General features: G+C 41.7%; 1 protein-coding gene across 1 annotated transcript in view; it reads left to right on the top strand.

Annotated features, from left to right (window-relative positions):
* Positions 1–1,069: 1,069 nt before the first annotated feature.
* The window catches only part of cmc1 (C-x(9)-C motif containing 1), a 68,388-nt gene continuing 46,087 nt past the window's right edge, over positions 1,070–23,370 (top strand). Inside the window, exon 1 of the mRNA XM_080206261.1 lies at positions 1,070–1,113. Within this exon, the coding sequence (XP_080062387.1) occupies positions 1,095–1,113 (19 nt within the window). The 5' untranslated portion in view covers positions 1,070–1,094. The remainder of the gene's footprint in view (positions 1,114–23,370) is intronic.

Here is a 23,370-nt window from a genome sequence, read left to right as displayed (position 1 = left end):
TATGGAAGGTTGCATTATCAGAGTAAATATAATAGAGATGGTGAAACTGGGAGAATAAAATGGTGCCCTTTCAGGATGCAAGGAAGTGTAGTTGAGATAACTGTGGGAGTTCATGAGCTTCTAATAAATAAACATTGATAGCTTAGCACTAGAAATGAAGACAGAGAAATCAAGGAAGGAATGAGTTGGAGACAGACCATAGAGCAGTTATTGAAATTTTCCAGTTTATCGCAATGAAACAATACCAATACAGTCATCCCATACAAACAGGCTGCACCCTTTCACCTTGGCAACTGTTTCACAGAAAAAAAGAGCGATTCACCTGAGGAAGGAGCAACACTGAAAACTTGTGATCCAAATAAAGTTGTGAGATTTCTTAATGTGTTCTGAAAAAAGGAAGTGGGGGAAGGGCCTGCATCAGAACGTATCATGAAATGCTTCACCTAGCCTGCAAAAAGGCAGGCAGTGCTAGGACTCATGCAGGTACCACAGCAATACCTTGTATTTGGAGGATGCAAGTGAAGTTGTGCAAAGTTCAGCCAGATGGAGGATGCTGGACATTGATCAGGCCTCTGTTCAACAAAGAATGTTAGAGCTCCTCAGCCTGTCCCGGTGAGGGATGAAGGTATTTATAGATAGGTGAGTAGGACATAGATTGGGCTAGGAATTGAGAAATTATTGAGCTTCCTTTTTATTACTTTCCCCACTGACTTTCTCTTGTTTACAAGTGGTTATAGGTCATTGACCTGAAATGTTCCTTTTGTTTCTTGCTGCACTGATGCTGCTGAACATTTCCAGTCTTTTCAGTTGTTATTTGAGGTTTCCAGCACCTGCGGTGTTTGGCTGGACGGTAACCGTATTTCTCACAGGCTGAACTGTGCTGCAGGGTAAAGGACAGCTGGAACCGCGGGCACTCACACAGGAAAAAAACCAAATGAATTAAATGAAAACTTGTGTCACCTCCAGCCATCCGAACTCACTGCAACATCTTTATAAACACAGCCCTGCACGGTTCACAGCGACACCGGAAGTGCGCGCCACGGTTGTCAGGGTGAGAGGTGAAGGGGCGGGGCCTGTTGTCACGGGAAGCAGCAATGGAGGCCGGCAGTCAAGGTAAAGGCAGGGTGAAAGCGGCGGGCCTCTTGTCCCCTCCCTCAGAGTGAGGGCGCCCCCCCCCCCCCTCCCCCTCAGTGACCTTCATTCCAACAGGGGCAGGGGGCTAACCGTGTTCTGGTTACACCACTGAGGGAAAGTGTAGTCCGGATTTCTGAACGTCAATCCAGACAGGACATGGCATCAGTCCCAAACCAGAGTCATGTTGGACTTGAAAAGCGAACTGGGATTTTTCTCTCTCCACAGATGTTGCCAGACCTGCAGAGTTTTTTCCAGCATTTTCTGCTTTTTTTAATCTCATGGCATCAAATGTATACACTGCTCAGGAACACAGCACCTAGGCTATGCCCAGCTCTTGACTCAAACTGTCTCACTTCACCCTGGATTACTCATTCCCTCCACTCAGCCCATTTTGCCTGTTGAGACACCTTGCTCCTTGCCACACCACCCCCCCCCCCGCCCCCCCGGCGGTAACTTGTTTCTCGTCCCACCCCTTGACTCATTCCCTGTCCCTCACCTCCCTGCACTTCTGTCCCTTGTTCCCTGACAAGTCTGTACTAAACCCATCCAGCTCCGCTGTGACATGCGAACCCCCACTCCCTGCTCCTGTGATGCTGCAACCCCATCTGACACCCCCCCCAACAAGATCCTCTGTTGCATCCACATCCCTCCCCCCACATCCCTCCCCCCACATCCCTCCCCCAACATCCCTGTCCCCCCAGCTGCTCTTCTGAACCCCCCATGCCCCCACCTCCTCTGCTGCCCCCTCCCACCCCCAGCTGCTGCTCTGTTTTCCCCACCCACCACCATCCTGCACCCCCCTCCCCCTCCGCTATGCCTCCCCTCCCCTTCCTCCTCCTCCCTTGGGCTGCACCCCACCCCACCCCACCCCACCCCACCCCAAAATCAAGTCTGCATTGACCCATTTGGCCCATCGAGTCTGCACTAACTCTGACACAGTATTTTACCCAGGCCCTCTACCCTGGCCTATCCCTGTAACCCCTCACATTTATCATGGCTAATCCACCTAACCTAGGCTGTGGGAGGAAACTGGAACACCCGGAAGAAACCCACACAGACACGGGGAGAATGTGAAACCTCCACACAGTCGCCCAAGGCCAGAATTGGACCTGGGTCCCTGGCACTGTGAGACAGCAGTGTTAACCATTGTGCCATCATGAGATTTGATATAGGTGTCAAAATTATGAGGGTCTGGACAGAGTTAATAGGGAGAAACATTCCCATTGATGGGAGTGGAGAGTCTGAGGCCCCCGTTAAAGCTGACTGGCAAACAAACTAGAGGCACTATAAAGAAAAACCTTTACATCCAATGAACGTACATCTTAGCAGTAGGTTATTCAGCCCTTCAAGTCTGCTCTGCCATTCAACATGATCATGACTGATCTGCTTAACACCTAAAATCAACTGCCTGAGAATGTGGTAGAGGTAGATTCAATGGTGACATTCAAAAGGAAATTGGATAATTATTTAAAAAGAAAAGGATTGCGGGATTATGAGAAAAATGTGGAGAAGTGGGATTGGTGAGCTGTTCTTGCAGAGAACTCACACGGACAAGATAGGCTGAATGTCCCCCTGTGGTGTACCATTCTTTGATTCTTTGATCTAACATTTTTAATTTAAACTGTTAAGTACAACATTAATATTCTCTGATTTACTCTCAACTAAAGGTGTATTATATTGTTCCTCATTTATGACAGTATCATAGAACATAAAACATAGAACATTACAGCGCAGTACAGGCCCTTTGGCCTTCGATGTTGCGCCGACCAGTGGAATCAATCTAATGACCCTCTAACCTAAACTATTCCAATATTATCCATATGCCTATCCAATGACCGTTTGAATGCCCTTAAAGTTGGCAAGTCCACTACTGCTGCAGGCAGGGCATTCCACACCCTTACTACCCTCTGAGTAAAGAACTTACCTCTGACATCCATCCTATATTTATCACCCCTCAATTTAAAGCTATGTCCCATCGTGTTAGCCATCACTATCCAAGGAAAAATGCTCTCACTATCCACCCTATTTAATCCTCTGATCATCTTGTATGCCTCAATTAGGTCACCTCTTAATCTTCTAACGAAAACAACCTCAAGTCCCTCAGCCTTTCCTCATAAGAGCTTCCCACCATACCAGGCAACATCCTAGTAAATCTCCTCTGCACCCTTTCCAATGCTTCCACATCTTTCTTATGCGGCAACCAGGACTGTACGCAATACCCCAAGTGCAGCAGCACCAGAGTTTTGTACAGCTGCAACATGATCTCACGGCTCCAAAGTTCAATCCCTCTACCAATAAAAGCTAACACACCGTATGCCTTCTTAACAACCCTATCACCCTGGGTGCCAACTTTCAGGGATCTATGCACATGTACAGCGAGATCTCTCTGCTCATCTACTCAACCAAGAGTCTTTCAGTTAGCCCAATACTCTGTAATTCTGTTACTCCTTCCAAAGTGAATCATCTCACACTTTTCTGCATTAAACTCCATTTGCCACCTCTCAGCCCAGCTCTGCAGCTTATCTATGTCCCTCTGCAAACTGTAACATCCATCCTCACTGTCTACAACTCCTCCGACTTTAGTGTCATCAGCTTGTTGAAACTAGGTTTTCCTGAGTTAACTTTTTTAACTGGTCAATTTTATTGAATTTGGTATCAATAAGTCTTCATGATATCTTCGTAGTCTTAAGTATGTTAATCATGTATTTATCAACTACAGGAATTAGGTACAAAAATACAGTAATAGGTTCAAGCTAGGAGTTGTTTCAATGCTTGTTTGTGCATATGACTCTATCCAATCCTAGATTGACCCCAAGGTGTGTCATGTGTTCATTACATCATGTAAGAGTGGTACTATGCTCACTCCCATATTGATCCTAAACCCTTGTACTACATCTCCCCCTTAAGTCTTTGTCAAATGTATTTCAAGTTATTCTAATTTACTCCACATATTTTCATTGGTATTACTACACCATCTCCCCCATCCTATTCTCTGAGTTCATAGGCTTGTGCATCAAACTGAATGCAGACTTGTATTTTGGTGAGTGAGGGGACTTTAATGTCTTAATTTTATTTGTAAATTTTAACCCAGCAACAGGGAAAGAGTGGTGATACATTTCCAAGGATACTGTGTGGCACAGATGGGAACTTACGGGTGGTTTTCCCATGCATCTGTTGCCCATGTTCTTTTAGATGGTAGTGGTGGTGGGTTTGGAAAGTGCTATCTTGATGAATTTCTGCAATGCATCTTTCAGATAGTACATGCTGCATCTGTGGTGGAGGGAGTGAATGTTTGTGAATGGGGTGTTCTTGGAGTCTTCTGCTGCAGTGAGGAATTTTAAATTTCTGCCTTCAGCTTCCAAACCTTTCTTTGAAGCTTTTCCCTGGCAAGTTTCCTCAGCACATCTGCTTCTTGAAGTTTTCTTCCCATCAGAATGATTCTTCAAATTTGTTTTGCAGAATTTTTGTTTTTCTTTGCATTTTTTGAGGTTTGTCCATCCTCTCCCACCATGTTGTAATTATACAATGTAGGACACCACTTTTAATGTGGTCTTTGGTAGATTAACTATGTGTATTCATTAACTTCAAGAACCACATACATATATTGAGTAAAGTGTTCAAATTAGGAACTTTTCCCATGCTTACTTGTGCACAAACCTCTGTCCAACACTAGACTGACCCCTGGGTACAGATCATGTGTTCTCTTACATCACTGTGTGGACAGTACTCTGCTCAGTCTCATGTTAACGCTATATGTTTATTTGTAGTAAACGCCACAAACTTTTGGAACAGGCTGTCCCTTCGTCAGATGGGTGGGAGATCTAATCACAAATAGGGCACAAAGACACAAACTCAATTTACACGAATAATGATTGGAATGTGAGTCTTTACAGCTAATCAAGTCCCAAAGGTACAGACAGTGTGTGGAGAGAGCATTAAGCGCAGGTTAAAAAGATGTGTACTGTTTCCAGACAGGAAAATTAGTGAGATTTTGCAAGTTCAGGCAAGTTGTGGGGGTTATAGATAGTATGACATGAACCCAAGATCCCGGTTGAGGCTGTCCTCATGTGCGGAACTTGGCTATCAGTCTCTACTGAGTGACTGCGCTGTCGTGTGTCTTGAAGGCCGCCTTGGAGAATGCTTACCCGAAGATCAGAGGTCGAATGCCCAAGACTGCTGAAGTGTTCCCCAACAGGAAGAGAACAGTCTTGCCTGGTGATTGTCAAGCAGTGTTCATTCATCCGTTGTCATAGCGTCTGCATGGCCTCCCAATGTACCATGCCTCGGGACATCCTTTCCCGCAGTGTATCAGGTAAACAACGTTGGCCGAGTTGCAAGAGTGTGCACTGTGTACCTGGTGGATGGTGTTCTCACGTGAGATGATGTTATCCACGTCAATGATCTGGCACATCTTACAGAGGTTGCTGTGACAGGGTTGTGTGGTGTCGTGGTCACTATTCTCTTGACGGCTGGGTAGTTTGCTGCAGACAATGGTCTGTTTGAGGTTGTGTGGTTGTTTGAAGGCAAGAAGTGGGGGTGTGGGGATGACCTTGGCGAGATGTTCGTTTTTATCAGTGACATGTTGAAGGCTCCGGAGAAGATGCTGTAGCCTCTCCACTCCGGGGAAGTACTGGACGACGAAGGGTACTCTGTCCACCGTGTTCCGTGTTTGTCTTCTGAGGAGGTTGGTGCGGTTTTTGGCTGTGGCATGTCGGAACTGTCGATCAATGAGTCAAGTGTCATACCCTGTTCTTATGAGGGCATACTTTAGTGTCTGGAGGTGTCTGTTGTGATCTTCCTCATCTGAGCAGATCCTGTGTATACGCCATGCATATACGGGGACCAAATTCGCACCTCAATATGCCAACATCTTCATGCACAGGTTCGAACAAGACTTCTTCACCGCACAGGACTTCAACCCATGCTATATACTAAATACATCGATGACATTTTCTTCCTTTGGACTCATGGTGAACAATAACTGAAACAACTATATGATGACATCAACAAGTTCCATTCCATCATCAGACTCAACATGGACTACTCTCCGGAATCGGTTACATTCTTGGACACACGCATCTCCATTAAGGACGATCACCTCAGCACCTCACTATATCGCAAACCCACGGATAACCTCACGATGTTCCACTTCTACAGCTTCCACCTTAAACATGTTAAAGAAACCATCCCCTACGGATAAGCTCTCCGTTTACATAGAATCTGCTCAGATGAGGAGGATTGCAACGGACATCTCCAGATGCTGAAAGATGCCCTTGTAAGAACAGGATATGACACTTGACTCATTGATCGACAGTTCCAACACGCCACAGCCAAAAACCACACCAACCTCCTCAGAAGACAAACACGGGACATGGTGGACAGAGTATCCTTCGTCGCCCAGTGCTTCCCTGGAGTGGAGAGGCGACAACATCTTCTCCGGAGCCTTCAACATGTCATTGATGAAGACGAACATTTCGCCAAGACCCCTCTCCACACCCCCATTGCCTTCAAACAACTGCACAACATCAAGCAGACCATTGTCAGCAGCAAACTATCCAGCCTTTAGGAGAATAGTGACCACGACACGGATCGTCATCTCACGTGAGAACACCATCCACCAGGTACACGGTATATACTCTTGCAACACTGTCAATGTTGTCTGCCTGATACGCTGCAGGAAAGAATGTCCCGAAGCTTGGTACAGTGGAGAGACCATTGCAGACGCTATGACAACAGATGAATGAACACCTCTCGACAATCACCAGGCAAGACTGTTCTCTTCCTGTTGGGGAGCACTTCAGCGGTCACGGGCATTCGGCCTTTGATCTTCAGGTAAGCGTTCTCCAAGGCAGCCTTCACAACCCACAACAGTGCAGAGACTGATAGCCAACTTCCGCACACATGAGGACAGCCTCAACTGGGATCTTGGGTTCATGTCACACTATCTGTAACCTCCACAACTTGTCTGGACTTGCAAAAATCTCACTAACTTTCGTGTCTGGAAACAATACACATCCTTTTGACCTGTGCTTAATGCTCTCTCCACTCACACTGTCTGTACCTTTTAAGACTTGATTAGCTGTAAAGACTCGCATTCCAATCATTATTCATGTAAATTGAGTTTGTGTCTTTATGTCCTGTTTGTGATCAGAACTCCCACCTACCTGACAAAGGGACAGCCTGTTCCAAATGCTTGTGGCGTTTGCTACAAATAAACCTGTTGGACTTTAAGCTGGTGTTGTGAGACTTCTTTCTGTTTTTACCCCAGTCCAATGCTGGCATCTCCACATCAACCCTATATGTGCCAGACCTATATACTAATGGAATGGCTCAGGTTGGTTACCATTTTCATGTGCATGAGCACACCTCAGGTACTTGACCATTGTTGTGCAAGCCTCAGTGTTTTCTGTTTTCTTTTTCTCTCATATTGCGGTAGAATCCCAGTCTCCCCTTGTATAACATTTATCCAAATTCACTTTCCAATAGCGGTAGCTAGATAGTATTTGAGAAGGAAATCCCAGGGTATTCCAACTCCCTATGCACACTCCCTCTCTGTTATCCCAACCACAACAAGCCTCTAATCCAGGGATACTAAAACCAATGAAAATGCTCCTGTAATTACTTTGACTGAGCTCAACGAGCAGTAAAGTCCATTGATTGAACCTCGGACCTTGCTGAGTATCCCCATGATCTATGGAGCCAATGAAGAAATTAGATCTTTTTCTTTACTAGAGGTAAAGAGAAAGTACATTACTTCAGCAGCTCACAAACTCTCTGCCTTCCAATAGTAGTTCTAACAGTTTTGATCATTCTAACCTTTAGTTGATTCACTATTCTTGTCATATTGAAATTGGTGAGGAGCAGGGTTGAAGCTTTTATTTTGATCTAATAGTTTCGGCATATAAAACATCCATTTTGGCTGAGAAAATAGCTGAGAGACCTGCTTGTGAGATGTTCATAGAAATCATGTTAGTCACTTAAAGAGACTTGTACAAATTTACTCATTTGCAAGTAGACTGCTGAGTTTTATTATGTAACCAAAGTGGCTCCACATCAAAAACATTGTGACTGTGAAGCACTTTGGGATAATCTGAAGATACAGAAGGCCCTATACAAAAGCACATTCCTTATTTCATTTATCCCCACTTTGAGGAAATATGTGCCTTATCTACACTAGGTGTTACCCCAGAAGTCATGCCTTGAAGAATAGCTCACATGAATCTATGATTTGCCATTCCATGATACTGCCACAGGTTGGCCTGTGCAGCTTTTTGAATTTTATGATGTTAAATGGGAACAACATTTTAAGAGAACAATGTTATAATTAATGTTCATAAATTAAGGGTATGTCCACATTAATGAGGTTGTATTATAGACCACCCAACGGTCAGTGAGAATTGGAAGAGCGAATCAGCAGAGAGATAGCTGACAACTGCAAGAAACAGAAAGTTGTGATAGTAGGGGATTTTAATTTTCCACATATAGATTGGGACTCGCACACTGTTGAAGGTTTAGATGGGGTAGAGTTTGTTAAACGTGTTCAGGAGAATTTTCTACATCAGTATATAGAGGTGCCAACTAGAGAGGATGCGATACTGGATCTCCTATTGGGAAATGAATTAGGGCAGGTGATGGAAGTGAGTGTGAGGGAACACTTTGGATCCAGTGATCATAATGCCATTAGTTTCAACCTGATCATGGATAAGGATAGATCTGGTCCTCGGGTTGAAGTTCTGAACTGGAAAAAGGCCAAATTTGATGAAATGAGAAAGGATCTGGGAAGTGTGGATTGGCACAGGCTGTTCTCTGATAAGGGTGTAAATGGATAGTGGGAGGCCTTCAAAGGAGAAATTTTGTGAGTGCAGAGTTTGTATGTTCCTGTCAGGATTAAAGGCAAAGTAAATAGGGATAAGAAACCTTGGTTCTTGAGGGAGATTGTAACACTGATTATGAAGAAGAGAGAGTTGTATGAAATGTACAAGCAGCAAGGAACAGATCAGATGGTCGAGGAGTATAAAAAATGCAAGAAGCTACTTAAGAGGGAAATCAGGAGGGCGAAAAGAAAGCATGAGGTTGCTTTGGCAGACAGAGTGAAGGAAAATTCAAAGAGCTTCTATAGACATGTTTGGAGCAAAAGGATAGTGAGGGATAAAATTGGTCCTCTTGAAGACTACAGTGGAAGACTGTATGGAACCAAAAGAGGTGGGGGAGATACTAAATGGGTTTTTTGCATCCATATTTACTGAGGAAACGGGCATAGAGTCTACGGAAATTGAGCAAACAGGTAGGGAGGTCATGGAACCTTTACAGATTAAAGAGGAGGAGATGCTGGCAGTCTTGAGGCAAATCAGAGTGAATAAATCCCCAGGACCGGACAGGGTATTCCCACAGACCTTGAGGGAGGCTAGTGTTGAACTTGCAGGGGCCCTGGCAGACATATTTAAAATGTCAATATTCACGTGGGAGGTGCCGGATGGTTGGAGGGTGGCTCATGTTGTTCCGTTGTTTGAAAAAAGTTCCAAAAGAAATCCAGGAAATTACAGGCCAGGACGTTTGACGTCAGTGGTAGGCCAGTTATTGGAAGGTGTGATAAGGGATAGGACCTACAAATATTTGGATAGACAGGGACTTATTAGGGAGAGTCAACATGGCTTTGTGCATGGTAGATCATGTTTGACCAATCTTAGAGTTTTTCGAGGAGGTCACCAGGAAAGTGGATGAAAGGAAGGTGGTGGATGTTGTCTACCTGGATTTCAGCAAAGCCTTTGACAAGGTCCCTCATGGGAGGTTAGTTAGGAAGGTTCAGTCGCTGGGTATAGATGGGAAGGTTGTAAATTGGATTAGACACTGGCTCAATGGAAGAAGCCAGTGAGTGGTTGTGGAAGATTGCTCCTCTGAGTGGAGGCCTGTGACTAGTGGTGTGCCGCAGGGATGGTTATTGGGTCCATTGCTGTTTGTCATCTATACCAATGATCTGGATGATAATGTGGTAAATTGGATCAGCAAATTTGCTGATGACACAAAGATTGGAGGTGTAGCAGACAGTGAGGAAAGTTTTCAAAGTTGCAAAGGGACTTAGACCAACTAGAAAAATGGCAAATGGAATTTAACGCAGACAAGTGTGAGGTATTGCACTTTGGAAGGACAAACCAAAGTAGAACATACAGGTTAAATGGTCGGACTCTGAAGAGTGCTGTTGAATAAAGGGATCTGGGAATACAGGTACAGAATTCCCTAAAAGTGACATCACAGGTGGATAGGGTCGTAAAGAGTGCTTTTGGTACATTGGCCTTTATAAATCGAATATAAAAGTTGGAGTGTTATGGTAAGGTTATTATTGGTGAGGCTGAATTTAGAGTATTGTTTACAGTTTTGGACACCTAGTTACAGGAAGGATGTAAATAAGGTTGAAAAAGTGCAGAGAAGGTTCACAAGGATGTTGCTGGGACTTGAGAAGCTAAGTTACAGAGAGAGATTGAATAGGCTAGGCCTTTACTCCCTGGAGCATAGGAGAATGAGGGGAGATTTGATAGAGGTGTATAAGAGTTTGATGGGTATAGATAGAGTGAATGCAAGCAGGCTTTTTCCACTGATGCTAAGGAAGGAAGAAACCAGAGGGCGTGCATTAAGGGTGAAAGGAGAAATGTTTAAAAGGAATATTAGTGGGGGGGCTTCTTCACACAGAGTGGTAGGAGTATGGAATGAGCTGCCGGGTAAAGTGGTAAATGCGGGGTCACTTTTAACATTTAAGAAAAACTTGGATGGGTTCATGGATGAGAGGGGTGTGGAGGGATATGGTTCAGGTCAGTGGGACTAAGCAAAAAATGGTTCGGCACAGACAAGAAGGGCCAAAAGGCCTGTTTCTGAGCTGTAATTTTCTATGGTTCTAAATTAAAGCTACCTAATGTGCTTGTGTTGATTGTAGGTGCTTCCATAGGTATGAGGGAAATGGCCAGTTTATCAAAGATTGATGAGAAGCATATTCTTAAATATGAAAACTTTCAATTGATTTTTTAAAAAATTATCTCCAAACTTATCCGTGATAAGAATACAGTTTATATCGGTCATAGAATAAATTGGACTACTGCATATTGGTAAAATGTGAATGATTGTCTGAGTGACTTAATTACAGTAATGTGTATGCTTGCAAAGGGCAGCAAAAGTTAACAAACACAGATGATTCAGTGTTATACAGTAAACCAGAATTTGCTGTGATTTTTTTCTTGATATCTAATTTTCTAAGAGTTGGTGCAGATGAGTGTCTGGCCACATATCTGTGCTATCACGTTATCTGCACCTCTGTAACATCACCTGATTCCACCACTGCCTCAGCTCAGCTCAGTTCATCTACCGCTGAAATCTTTGACCATGTCTTTGTCACCTCTAGATTTGACCACTACAATTCATTTCTGGATACCCTCCTTCCCGCCCCCCCCCCACCCCCAATGTTCCATCTCCGTAAACTAGAAATCATCTAAATCTTTGCCGCTAATGTCCTTATTTGCACCAAGTCCCATTTATTCATCACCCTTGTGTTCGCTGACCTATATTGGATCCCAGTTAGCAATTGATTTTAAAATTCTTATCCTCCTCATTTCACGCCCCTCCATGGTCTAGCCTTGATCATTTCTAATCTCCATCAGTCAAACAACTCCCCTAATTCTGGCCTCTTAAGCATCCCTGATTTTTCAATGTTCCATCATTGGTGGATATACTTTCGGCTGTCTTGGCCCTAAGCTCTGGAATTCCCTTCATAAAGCTCTCTCCCTCTCTACCTTAGTTCCTTTCTTTAAGATGGTTCAGTGTTGATTTGGGTTTTTTTGATCAAAACGATCCCCAGGATGTGGATGGTGGTGGCTGGGCAATACTTAGATCCATTGATGAGCAGAACAAGTAGTTAATCCAATCTGAAATTAAAATAGAAAACACAATGGTCCAGTAGTGCTGAGATGAGAATGAATGCACCACCAAAGTTTCCACCACTAATCACTTGTCCATAAAGCCATCTTTGTCTCTCCTTGCATTGATACCTGTACCTCTCTTGCCCCGACTTCTTCTACACTCTCCTGTTTTACACCACTCTTATACTGCTCAAAGTGTTTTTTTTAACTCTTATGACTTTTATACATCTGAGGAATCGCACATCATTATGTTTCATCACTGTGCATTGTAGCTTCCCTTCCTGATTTCTTTTCTCATCCAAAAATTCTACTCCCTTGTGCTCCTCTACCATGCCATTGTTATCCCAATGCTTCTATGCTGTGTTTACCCTTTTTACATTGCCACAGCCTGCATCCTTCTCTCCCTTCGGAATTCGTTCCCATTTGTTCCATACCCAAAAATTACTCTCTTCCTTTCTGCTTTAGTGTTGACATAACCTAGCAGTCTGTTATCAGCCCTATCAGATCGTGGGGCTCACTTCTGTGTTTCCAAATGCGAATGCCCTGCTGCACAATCTCCTGCTACATAATCACCTTAAGTTGGAAACCCTGACAATATATTGTGCATTACATTATATATCCTCTGATTTATCCTGGGTGATCCATGTATTTTCTACTGTGGTTTCTTTATCAAAAAGCACCTTCAGTATTCTTCTGTGACCTTCATTACTCAACTGTTCATTTACCACAATTCAAACATTAATATACTTTTAAACAGGTCTCATTCTGTCAAACATATTTTAAAGTAATGAGAACTGTATACATACTTTGCCTTCATTGGGCCACTCCATTGAAGGTATGTATGCAGGGAGATGGTCCCTATAGAACTATTAGTTTTTTTTTGTACCTTACTTAAATGATCTTCATTTATGAGTTAAACTAAATAGTGGTGTTTGTGATATTTTTAGTCATGGACAGGATCACTGCTGACCCTAACTTGTGCTTTCCTGATGTCCACACATTAGTATTTTTAGGAGTGAGTGGATAGCGAACATTGTTTCTCCCCCTCTCCCCAACCCCATGAAAACTCAGGCCAGTTGGACTGTCTCCTGTTCACTCAGCACAGATGTGGGAATGCCGGTGTTGGACTGGCGTAAACACAGTAAAAAGTCTGACAACACCAGGTTTTAGGCGAACACTTCAGTGGTCACGGGCATTCAGCCTCTGACCTTCGGGTAAGCATTCTCCAAGGCGGCCTTCACGACACACGACAGCGCAGAGTCATTGAACAGAGACTGATAGCCAAGTTCCGCACACATGAGGACAGTCTCAACAGGGATCTTGGGTTCATGTCGCACTATGTGTAACCCCCGTGACTTGCCTGGGTTTGCAAAACCTCACTTACTGTACTGTCTGGAGACAATACACATCTCTGTAACCTGTGATCAGTGCTCCTTCCACTCACATTGTCAGCCACTTCAGGTCTTGAACAGCAGGTTAGGTGTAAAGATTCGCATTCTAATCAGTAATCTCTAAACTGTCTGTGCTTTATATGCCCTGTCTGAGGCCAGAACTCTCCATTCACCTGACGAAGAGGCAGTCCCCTCGAAAGCTTGTGAGTATTATCAAATAAATCGGTTGGACTAAAACCTGGTGTTGTCAGACTTTTTACTGCACTCAGCACAGAGCAGGATTTGAATCTAGGACACACCAGGTCATGGGGGTCAGTAGCACAAAATTGGCTGCATTTGTTCAGCGTGCTGTTGAAGGAAATTTTGGCTCTCTTGCAAGTTGTCCTTTAATTAAATCTAGAACTAAACCATGAAGTTTTACAATGAAAATGATAGCATTTTTGTAGATCGCTTTTTCATAGAATAATCTTACACATTGCTTCCATGTAGTTTCTCATGAAAGGGACAAAAAATTGTTTCACATTTCATCCCAATTTACATTTACATTAGTAAATGTTTTAAATTGTACCATATCAGAAAACTTGATTGTGTTAAATTATCTTGTTTAAGTGCTGCATTCAGGGTGTTAACTTATCGTGTTTAAGTGCGGCATTCAGGATATTTTGGTGTATCTGCTATGAACAGGAGTGGTTCAGATGTGATAACCCCTGGCCCACATCCTCACCTATCCACATAATTAATTATCCTGTTACCAATCAATGTAGCTTGTCACACACATTTGTTAAATCAAATTGCAACTTTTTTTGTGATATCTTTTATGCAAGAGCCAACATTTAAATTACAGAAAGTAAGTCATAAAGCTTTATTTACACTTCAAAGATTAAATTCAGTTCTTGCACCTTGAACCTTAATTCTTATGTTCTTGTATTCCATCCTTTAATCACTGCCAATATTAACACAGTCAAACAAAATAGTTTATAGGTAAATAGGAAGAGAATGTCACATGCTGTCAAATCCCCTTGGAGCATCCACAGTTTCTCCATGTTCTATTCAAAATTTGTGGTAACAGCTTCAGAACATGAAGAGTATGTTTACAATTCAGCCGATAGCTTTGTCGGTGAATCAATCCATTGGAAGTGAGGGGATTAATGTATCTGCCGGCTAAGAGTTTAAAATTTCTGAACGTGCATCTTAATCAAGATCCATTATCTTTTAAAGTAAACTGCTTGCTATTAGTAAATTAAGTTTAGGAACGTAGTTGGCTTTTTAAGCACCACTTTTAATATTTTCTATTGAGAATGTCATAATTGCTTAAACGTTACAAATAGTAAATCTGAAAGATTTAATGTAAGTTCATATTGTAGTGCTGCAATAAGAAACAACTTTTTCTCTTCAGCTATTAACATGTTTTAAAGCAGGTGTTCTACTGAGTTAGACATTTTCATTATAAATATATTATGTGCAAGGATACATTTGAATAAATTGAATCTTTTTCATTTCAGTAGCTTGCGCTAGATACATATTTGATGCAGAGCACAAATCAGTTGTTCAGTCTTATCTTTGCACCTTCTCTCCAGGGAAGCAGTGTTCTGAGAAGATTCATAGAAAGCTGTGTGTGTGACTAACATAGAGCAAAAGGGTGAATAGGCTTTTTGATAAGACCTGGTGCTTTCTGGGTTAGTGACAGTTTGCTGTGAAGTCAGATCACTAGTGTCAAGAAAAGCCACAGGAAGCTCTGTCTATATTTAAAACTTTTTTTGGTGCAGTCTTAAAATCTGTGATAAAATTACTAACCTGTTGTGTTCCCATGTTGATGCTTTGAAAGTAGCACTTAGCACATTTGTGAGCTGTTCCCTTTAGTAGATTGCTGCAGCCTCTGACATTGATCTTTGTCACCTTTGGGAATTGATTGTAGGCCAGGATTGCTCCAGAATATAAAGCTAATATTGTAATGGCTTTATGATACAGTGGTTAATAGAGCATTCTACTTTGGTTGATTTGGCAAAAATCTTATCACCATATCATTACAGTTACTGACATAGCCTTTGAACAACAAATACATATTTTTGCGAAGATTTTTTAATAATACAGCATTAAATGCATTAGAAGTGCTAGAATGTCTGGGTTCTGTTTTGGTAAGTGGCTAGGAGCTGGAATGCACTGCCTGAGAATGAAAAAATACAATTTGAATGAGATGGGGAGAAGGCAGAAGAATGGCACGAGGTGAATTTACCCCTTAGAGTGGTGAGATGCATAGGTTAGAGGGATTAGCGGCTAAGTATGTAGGGTTATAGGGGTAAGGCCTGGGTGGAATTGTGGTCGGTGCAGATTCAATGGGCCAAATGGCGGCCTCCTGCACTAGAGTTTCTATGATTCTATAAAATACTCATTCAAAAAAACAGTGCAGACACAATGGGCTTAATAGCCTCCTCCCGTGTTGTAACGATTCTATGATTTTGTGAGCAGCCCCTGGCAATAACTGGGTTATTGTGATTGAATGATATTGTGATTAAGAACATTGGCCTGTGTATTCTTGATGTCATTGTAACAAGATCTCATGATGACTGATGAGTTGGTGTTCAAAACTAAATGTAGTTATTGTCTGAAATCTCCATTATTTTGCATTTATTTTACTCTGTTTGAATACGTAGTTCTGCAGTAATTAGCACAGTGCAAAAAAATGGACAAATAAAACAATATTGTTAATTTATCTTATAGTTTGTGGAATCATGCTGTGCATAAATTGACTGCTACTTAACAATGGTAGCTGCACTTCGAAACATGTTTTTTGGAAGTGCAGTGCTACCCTGATAAGGGAACAAGCAATATGCAAGTGAAAGTTTGCCTTTTGTATTACCCAACCTGTTATCTGTATTCACCAGAACTCTTGCAGGCCTGAATTTTTGCGAGGGGTAAAGTTCCTTTTTTGTTATTTGCATTTAATTCTGATTGGTAAATATAGCAATGTGTTGCTTGTCTCCATTCCCTTGCACTTTATTTTTTCCTTAACTACTAACTTATTGCATTTGCAAGGAAATCTGAACATGTTCTTTTCTTAGACTGTCTCTCGGGCTGAAGGATGACTTGCTTCAATTCCGGTCTGAGGGATCTGAGATAAGTGATAAATCCAGTGCACAGTCTGCACGCTCTGTTATAGGCAGGACAGGTGGTGCTCAGATAGTCGAGTTGATGAGTTGTTTGAAGATTGTATGCTCTTTCCAATGCCTCCACTTTGCTGCTGCCTCTCGCTGCATTTGGTGCCTTCCCAAATGAACCTTCTCCATCTTGTTTGGTCACGGGTTAGGGAATCCCATGAGTTCCCTGGGTGTCTCCTGCTGCGACCTAGTTTTGAGTTGAGAACAGTTGATTCGGTCATCTGATGTCAGGCATGGGAACAACAGCCCTGCCTAGTGGAGTTGGTTTTGTCTGATTAGCGCCTTTGATGCAGGGCAAGTTGGTCTTGGAGACGATTCTGCTATTGGACGATGTTTTCTTGCCAACAGAATTAGAGGATCTTCCAAGGACACTGCTGGTGATACTTCTCTAGTGCCTTGAGGTGCCTGCTGTAGATTGTCCAAGTCTCCATAGCATATAGAAGTGTGGAGATAGCTGCTGCCTGGTATACCATGACCTGTAATCTTGGGTTTGAGGTCCTAGTCATCAAATACTCTATTCTTCATCCAAAAGACTGAGCCCGGCATATTAAATTTTGTTGTCAATGTCTGCCTTCATTGAGAAGAGGCTCTGAGGATATGGAAAATACTCCATATTTTCCAGGATCTTACCATTGATCGTAATCAATAGGAAGGTGTGCTGTGGGAGCTAGTTATAAATGGACCATTGTTTTTTGGGTTTATAGGGAAAAGCCCATTTTCTCATGTGCTTTGGAATTGAGTTTCTGAGTGAGCTCATAAATGTCATCTGCTTACTGGAGCTCAATGACTGAGGGTGGAATGGCTTATTTTTTGGATTGAAGGTGATGTAGGTCAAATAGTTTGCTATATGTTATATAAATTGCCTATGCTTGTGGATAATTTGCTGGAGGTGAGGTACAATATTTTTGTAATATTGGATATGGTGAAGAAAGTTAGTGCAGTGATGGAGCCTTGTTTGACTCCAGTCTTCCCTCAGAGGGACTCTAGTGGTCTCATTGGTGAGGATCATAACATGCACGTCATCATGGAGTAGGCAGAAGATGGGGAGAAATTTCTGAGGGCAACCGAATTTGAGGAGGATCCTTCATTAACCTTTGTGATTGACAGAGTTAAAGGCTTTTAGAAAGTTGGAAAAAGTCAGCATTTGGGCTGTTTTTATGCATTTTTCTCAGATTTTCCATCCAGTTAAGATCAAGTTTGTGGTGTTCCTTGATGGGCAAAAACTTCACAGGCTCTTCAGCCACTGGAAAGAAGCAATTCAGAAAGATTCTAGCAGTGATCTTCCCTATGGCCGATGGCAAGGAGGCTCCTCCGTAATTACCATGATTGGACTTCTCTTTCTCATAAATATTAAACCAGCCAAGTTGCAACTTAAATAATTATCCTTGTAAAATTACTTTGATCCTTTAAATTGCTTTTTAAATCATATTCTGAAAATGTCTTGCACGAAGCTGAACATTTAGCTTCGTTGGGGATTGTCAAAATTTATTTTTAACCAAATTGTGGATCTGTTTCAGAACAAAATGTGCAAGAAATTCAGTACTGAGAAAGGTGAAAATTTGATTAAAAGCGATGATTAAGTGGCAAGAAACTGAAGTTCTATGAACTATTTCTACAGGGCACTGATCTTTCCTTTAACTTTTGTAATTATAGAAAAATTATGGCATGGTGCACAATATAGCATATGTCATAAAGATTTTGCAAAATTAGTTCATTCTTTAAAATGTTAATGAGCATCCATCAAGAAACACAATCAATTATGATAGTATGTTTTTGTCATGGGCATTGTTTGGATCAAGTTTAAATTAATTCCAGAACATTGAAAATGATATAGACTGTTATATAATAAATTAATGCTTATGGATTTTTGTTTTAACATTCATCAAGTAAGTTTGATAGTACTGGAACTGCAGTTATAATGAATGCTCACTGAATTTTAAAAAATGGATTACATTTAATTGTGCGTTTTTAAAGTGCTCTTGAAATGCACAGCAAGAGAAAGGCTAATGAACTGGATCTTGAATCAAATTCAATGCTCACCTGATGAAATGTTTATGTATCTTCATCTTTCAGATATTTACCAACCTCCTTTTGCATTTCTAGCATTTTTTGTTTTTCGGATTTCCATTTTCAATTAATCTCTTAATTGCTTATTGATTCTAATTGGTCAGTTGCTTTAAAAGGAGGGTAAGAGGCTGTGGGTTATCAGTAGAACCTTTAGTTCTACATTGAGTGACAAGACACCAAGTTGTTCCTTTTAACATGATCATGTTCTAGTGACAAACACATTGACAGTTTCAAAGTTTTGTCTGCAGTAAACAGTTACTTCTCTGTTTGTGAAAGTGTTCTGTTTTTGAAACCCCAGTAAACAATCCCAGCATTTAACCTATTTGCATTCTGTTAAATGAAGTAAAGATCGAGTTGTCTGGCATATCTATTAGACTTTAAGCATATGTTAGCAGTCTGAATTAAAAATATATTTACTCTTGCTATAAATGTTGAAAATGAACTATAAGCAACATCAATACAAACACAAACCCTTTGCTCTTGAGTCTTCACGTTGTAACTGCACCCTATACCACTTCTGTTACTTAAAACCAATCAATGTAAGTTGTACACAAACAAAATCCAGAAAGTTCCTTTTACAACTTTTTTTCCACGTAGAATAACCGCTTGAATTTATGTACTTGACGACTCAACAGAGATTTATTTCAAATTATTCCTTTGATTTCAAGTCTAAAGCTACATCCTGAGAGAGATATTAAGACGTTAAAATAAATGTAAGTTAAATTTCCTCCTGTCCTTTTTTTCTCTGTTAATTTCTTATTTACATGTTTGATGTAGTAAACCATTGCAGAATGCTTCAGCGAAACAAAAACTGCACACACGGAGGAGAAAAGTTAGATGACCAAAGCCATAGTTTAGCAGGAGATGGAGCTACTACAGCGGAGGAAACTATTCCTATTTGTAGGAAAGTAATAGATGAAGCCTTTTACTCAAAGCAGAGTTTTGTTTTTTTTTGCCACATTCATTTTTGTTTAATTTCCTATTTTTCAAAAAACGTTCAGAGATTATTATATTGCCACATGCATGGATCAACATTATGTACATCATTTTGTGTGCTTGCTAATAGCATACCACTATTTTGCTTGAATATAGAATTTTGTAAACAATAGGTGAATCAAAGCTGCCATTGATTATGGATTAATTTAATAGCTGCTCTGTTGTTTTATTCCAGTTTTTGGTGACCTCAACTATCGGATATACAGCATTACAATCAGTAATTCAGAATTTTTTCTCCTCTTTCCCGGTTTCTAAATTGGATACATGACACTCTTATTTCTTACGTTTGAGTTAATTCAGTACATTTTTTATTCCTCAAATGAACTGATGCTTTGTTAAGATCTGGTTCTTGAAGTATGCCAATGTATCAATTTGTTGACAAACCTCATTACAGTTTTATTAGGGATGCTTCTTAAATTGTACCTTCCCTTATAATGATCCTTGCCCAGGCCATTGGTCAGCTATACAGGAAAGATCTTGGTCTAATCTTGTTACCTGATCTCATCATGGCAGTTGAAATGCTGATTAGCATCCGCAACCAGAGTTTGGGAATAGAAAACCGGCTATTCCCTATTCTTAATTGCTTTCTCCTTTAGAAAGTGCAGGCAGGTGCTTGCTGGATGAGCACAGGATCAGATTGGCTATGATGTACCTTGCAGTTAATACTTAATGAATTCTTGGTTGCAATGTCAAAGGGTAGTTATGGATATGAATCATTCCATCATCCGTGTCTTAAGCAAAATGGGGAGAAAATTGGGTGGACAAAGTATATTCTATCACAAAATGCCCAGGAACAATATAAAAATGCATAATATTAGTGTGGGGAGTAAAACATTGGTTTGAGTATTGTGTCAGTAACTTAAGATAATGAACCAGATCTTGCAAGAGTCAAAGCATCTTTGAGTGTGCTTTTGTTGCGCTCTTCAATTGGAATGTATAATTTGTGCTATAACCTGCTAGAAGTGTGAACTGAAAGTGATGTGGTGAGGATAATAAAACATCTGGGACCCTGGTGAAACAGATTCCTTAATCATTGAGATTGAAAGACACAGAAAGAAGGAAGAAGAATAAATTAAAATTTTAATCAGGTATAGAAAGAGAAATACAATCAGGGAAAGAAAAACATGAATTGAGAGACAGAAAGGAAAAGCAATCCTTGACCTCAGCATCCTTACAAACCACCACACCCTCTTCAACATTCCTTTTCTCTCCAAAGCCCTTGAATGTATTGCTTTTATCTTTCAAATCTGTGCCTGTCTTTCCTAAAATTGTGTATGGGTTCTGCCTCTGCAACAGCTCTGAAACGGCAGTTATTAGGCAAATCGCTGGCTCCAGCAGACCCCTGATGAGCTCAATGCATTCTACGCTCATTTTGAACAAGAGGTCAGCAAAAGCATGCCCACCGCCCTGGATGAACCTGTATTTGGGGTCACCACTGCAGATGTCAGAGCAGCTTTCTTGAACGTCATCCATGGAAGGCAATTGATCCAGATGGGGTATCCGGACGTGCACTCAGATCCTGCGCAGTTCAGCTGGTGGAGGTATTCACTCTCATCTTCAACATCTCTTTACAACAATCTGAGGTCCCTATCTACTTCAAGAAGATGGCCATCATCCTGGTACCTAAGAAAAACCAAACAGTGTACCTTAATGACTATTGGCCGGCGGCTCTGACATCCATCATTTTGATGTGCTTCAAAAGGCTAGTCATGGTACAAATCAATTCCAACCTCCCGGACTAGCTGGATCCACTACAGTTTGCCTACCGCAGCAACAGGTCCACAGCGGACGCCATTTCCTTGGCTCTGCACTCAATCCTGGAACACTTAGTTAACAAGGACATCTATGTCAGGCTCACTTCTTGACTACAGTGCAGCCTTCAACGCTATTATTCCCACGAAATTCATCTCCAAATTCCATGTCCTAGGCCTCAGCACCTCATTCTGCAACTGGGTCCTGAACTTCCTAACTCACAGACTACAATCAGTAAGGATAGGCAACACCACCTCCACAATCATCCTCAACACTGGTGTCCTACAAGGCTGTGTTCTCAGTCACCTACTATACTCGTTAGACATCCATGACTGTGCGGCCAAATTCCCCTCCAATTCGATTTTCAAGTTTGCTGACAACACTACCGTAGTGGGTAGGATCGTAAACAATGATGAGACAGAATCTGGTGAACTGATGCTGCAACAATAATCTCTCCCTCAATGTCAATAAAATGAAGGAGATTGCCATTGACTTCAGGAAGCATAAAGGAGAATATGCCCCTGTCTACATCAATGGGGATGAAGTAGACGGGGTTGAGAGCTTCAGTTTTGGGTGTCTAGATCATCACCAACCTGCCCTGGTCCCCCCATGCTGCACGCTAGTTAAGAAAGCCCACAAACACCTCTACTTTCTCAGAAGACTGAGGAAATTTGGCACGTCAGCTACAATTCTCATCAACTTTTACAGATGCACCGTAGAAAGCATTCTTTCTGGTTGTACCACAGCTTGGTATGGCTCCTGCTCTGCCCAAGACCGCAAGGAACTACCAAAGGTCATGAATGTAGCCCAATCCACCACGCAAACCAGCCTCCCATCCATTGACTCTGTCTACGCTTCCTGCTGCCTAGGCAAAGCAGCCAGCATAATTAAGGACTCCACCCTCAACAGACATTCTCTCTTCCATCTTCTTCCTTTGGGGAAAAGATACAAAATTCTGAGGTCACGTTCCAACCAACTCGAGAACAGCTTCTTCCCTGCTGCTGTCAGCCTTTTGAATGGACTTACCTTGCACTAAGTTGATCTTTCTCTGTACCCTAGCTGTGACTATAACACTACATTCTGCACTCTCTTGTTTCCTTCTCTATGAATGGTATGTTTTGTCTATATAGTGTGCAAAAAACAATACTTTTCACTATATGTTAATACATGTGACAATAATAAATCAAATCAAATGTGACATCCTATGTGACTGTGGCATAGGTAAACTATTCATCCTCCTCCTTCTTATTCTGTTTGCTCCTCAGCGACATCATCTGAAAACAGTGTTCGTTTTCACATGTTGACGATATCCTACTTTACCTCATCATCACCTCTCTCAATTCATTCACTTTTGCTTAGCTGATATTCAGTACTAGATTAGCAGATGGGGCGTCATGGTGGCACAGTGGTTAGCACTGCTGCTTCACAGCATTGATTCCCAGTTTGGGTCACTGTCTGTGTGCAGTTTGCACATTCTCCCTGCATCTGCATCTGCATCCCTGGGTTTCCTCCAGGTGCTCCGGTTTCCTCCCACCATCCAAAGATGTGCGAGTTAGGTGGATTGGCCATGCCAAATTGTCCATTAGTGTCAGGGGGATTAGTGGGGTAAATATATGGGGTTACTGGAATAGGGCCTGGATGGGATTGTTGTAAGTACAACTTGATGGGCTGAATGGTGGCCTGCTGCACTGTAGGGATTCTGTGATTCCTCCAAATAAATATTTGGAGGATTGAAGCTATTGTTTTTAGGCCCTATTCCAAATGTCATTCCCCAGCTACCGATTCCATTCCTTGCTTTAGCAAGTCCAAGAGTAAATCTGTCTATCTGCAAGATTATTGTCACTTACACAATGATGTTATGTAAGATGTCAACTATATATTCACGCCATCACTAAGGTCACCAGTTATCACGAACTTTGACTATTGTTCTCCTATATCCTATCCTCTGTAGATTTGAGATCACCCAAAACACTG

This window comes from Carcharhinus amblyrhynchos, chromosome 2, assembly GCF_965287045.1.
Source record: "Carcharhinus amblyrhynchos chromosome 2, sCarAmb.v2.hapA, whole genome shotgun sequence".
In the NCBI taxonomy this organism is placed as follows: domain Eukaryota; kingdom Metazoa; phylum Chordata; class Chondrichthyes; order Carcharhiniformes; family Carcharhinidae; genus Carcharhinus; species Carcharhinus amblyrhynchos.
The sequence above is the reverse complement of the archived record's forward strand: the minus strand, read 5'-3'. Positions and strand labels throughout refer to the sequence as shown.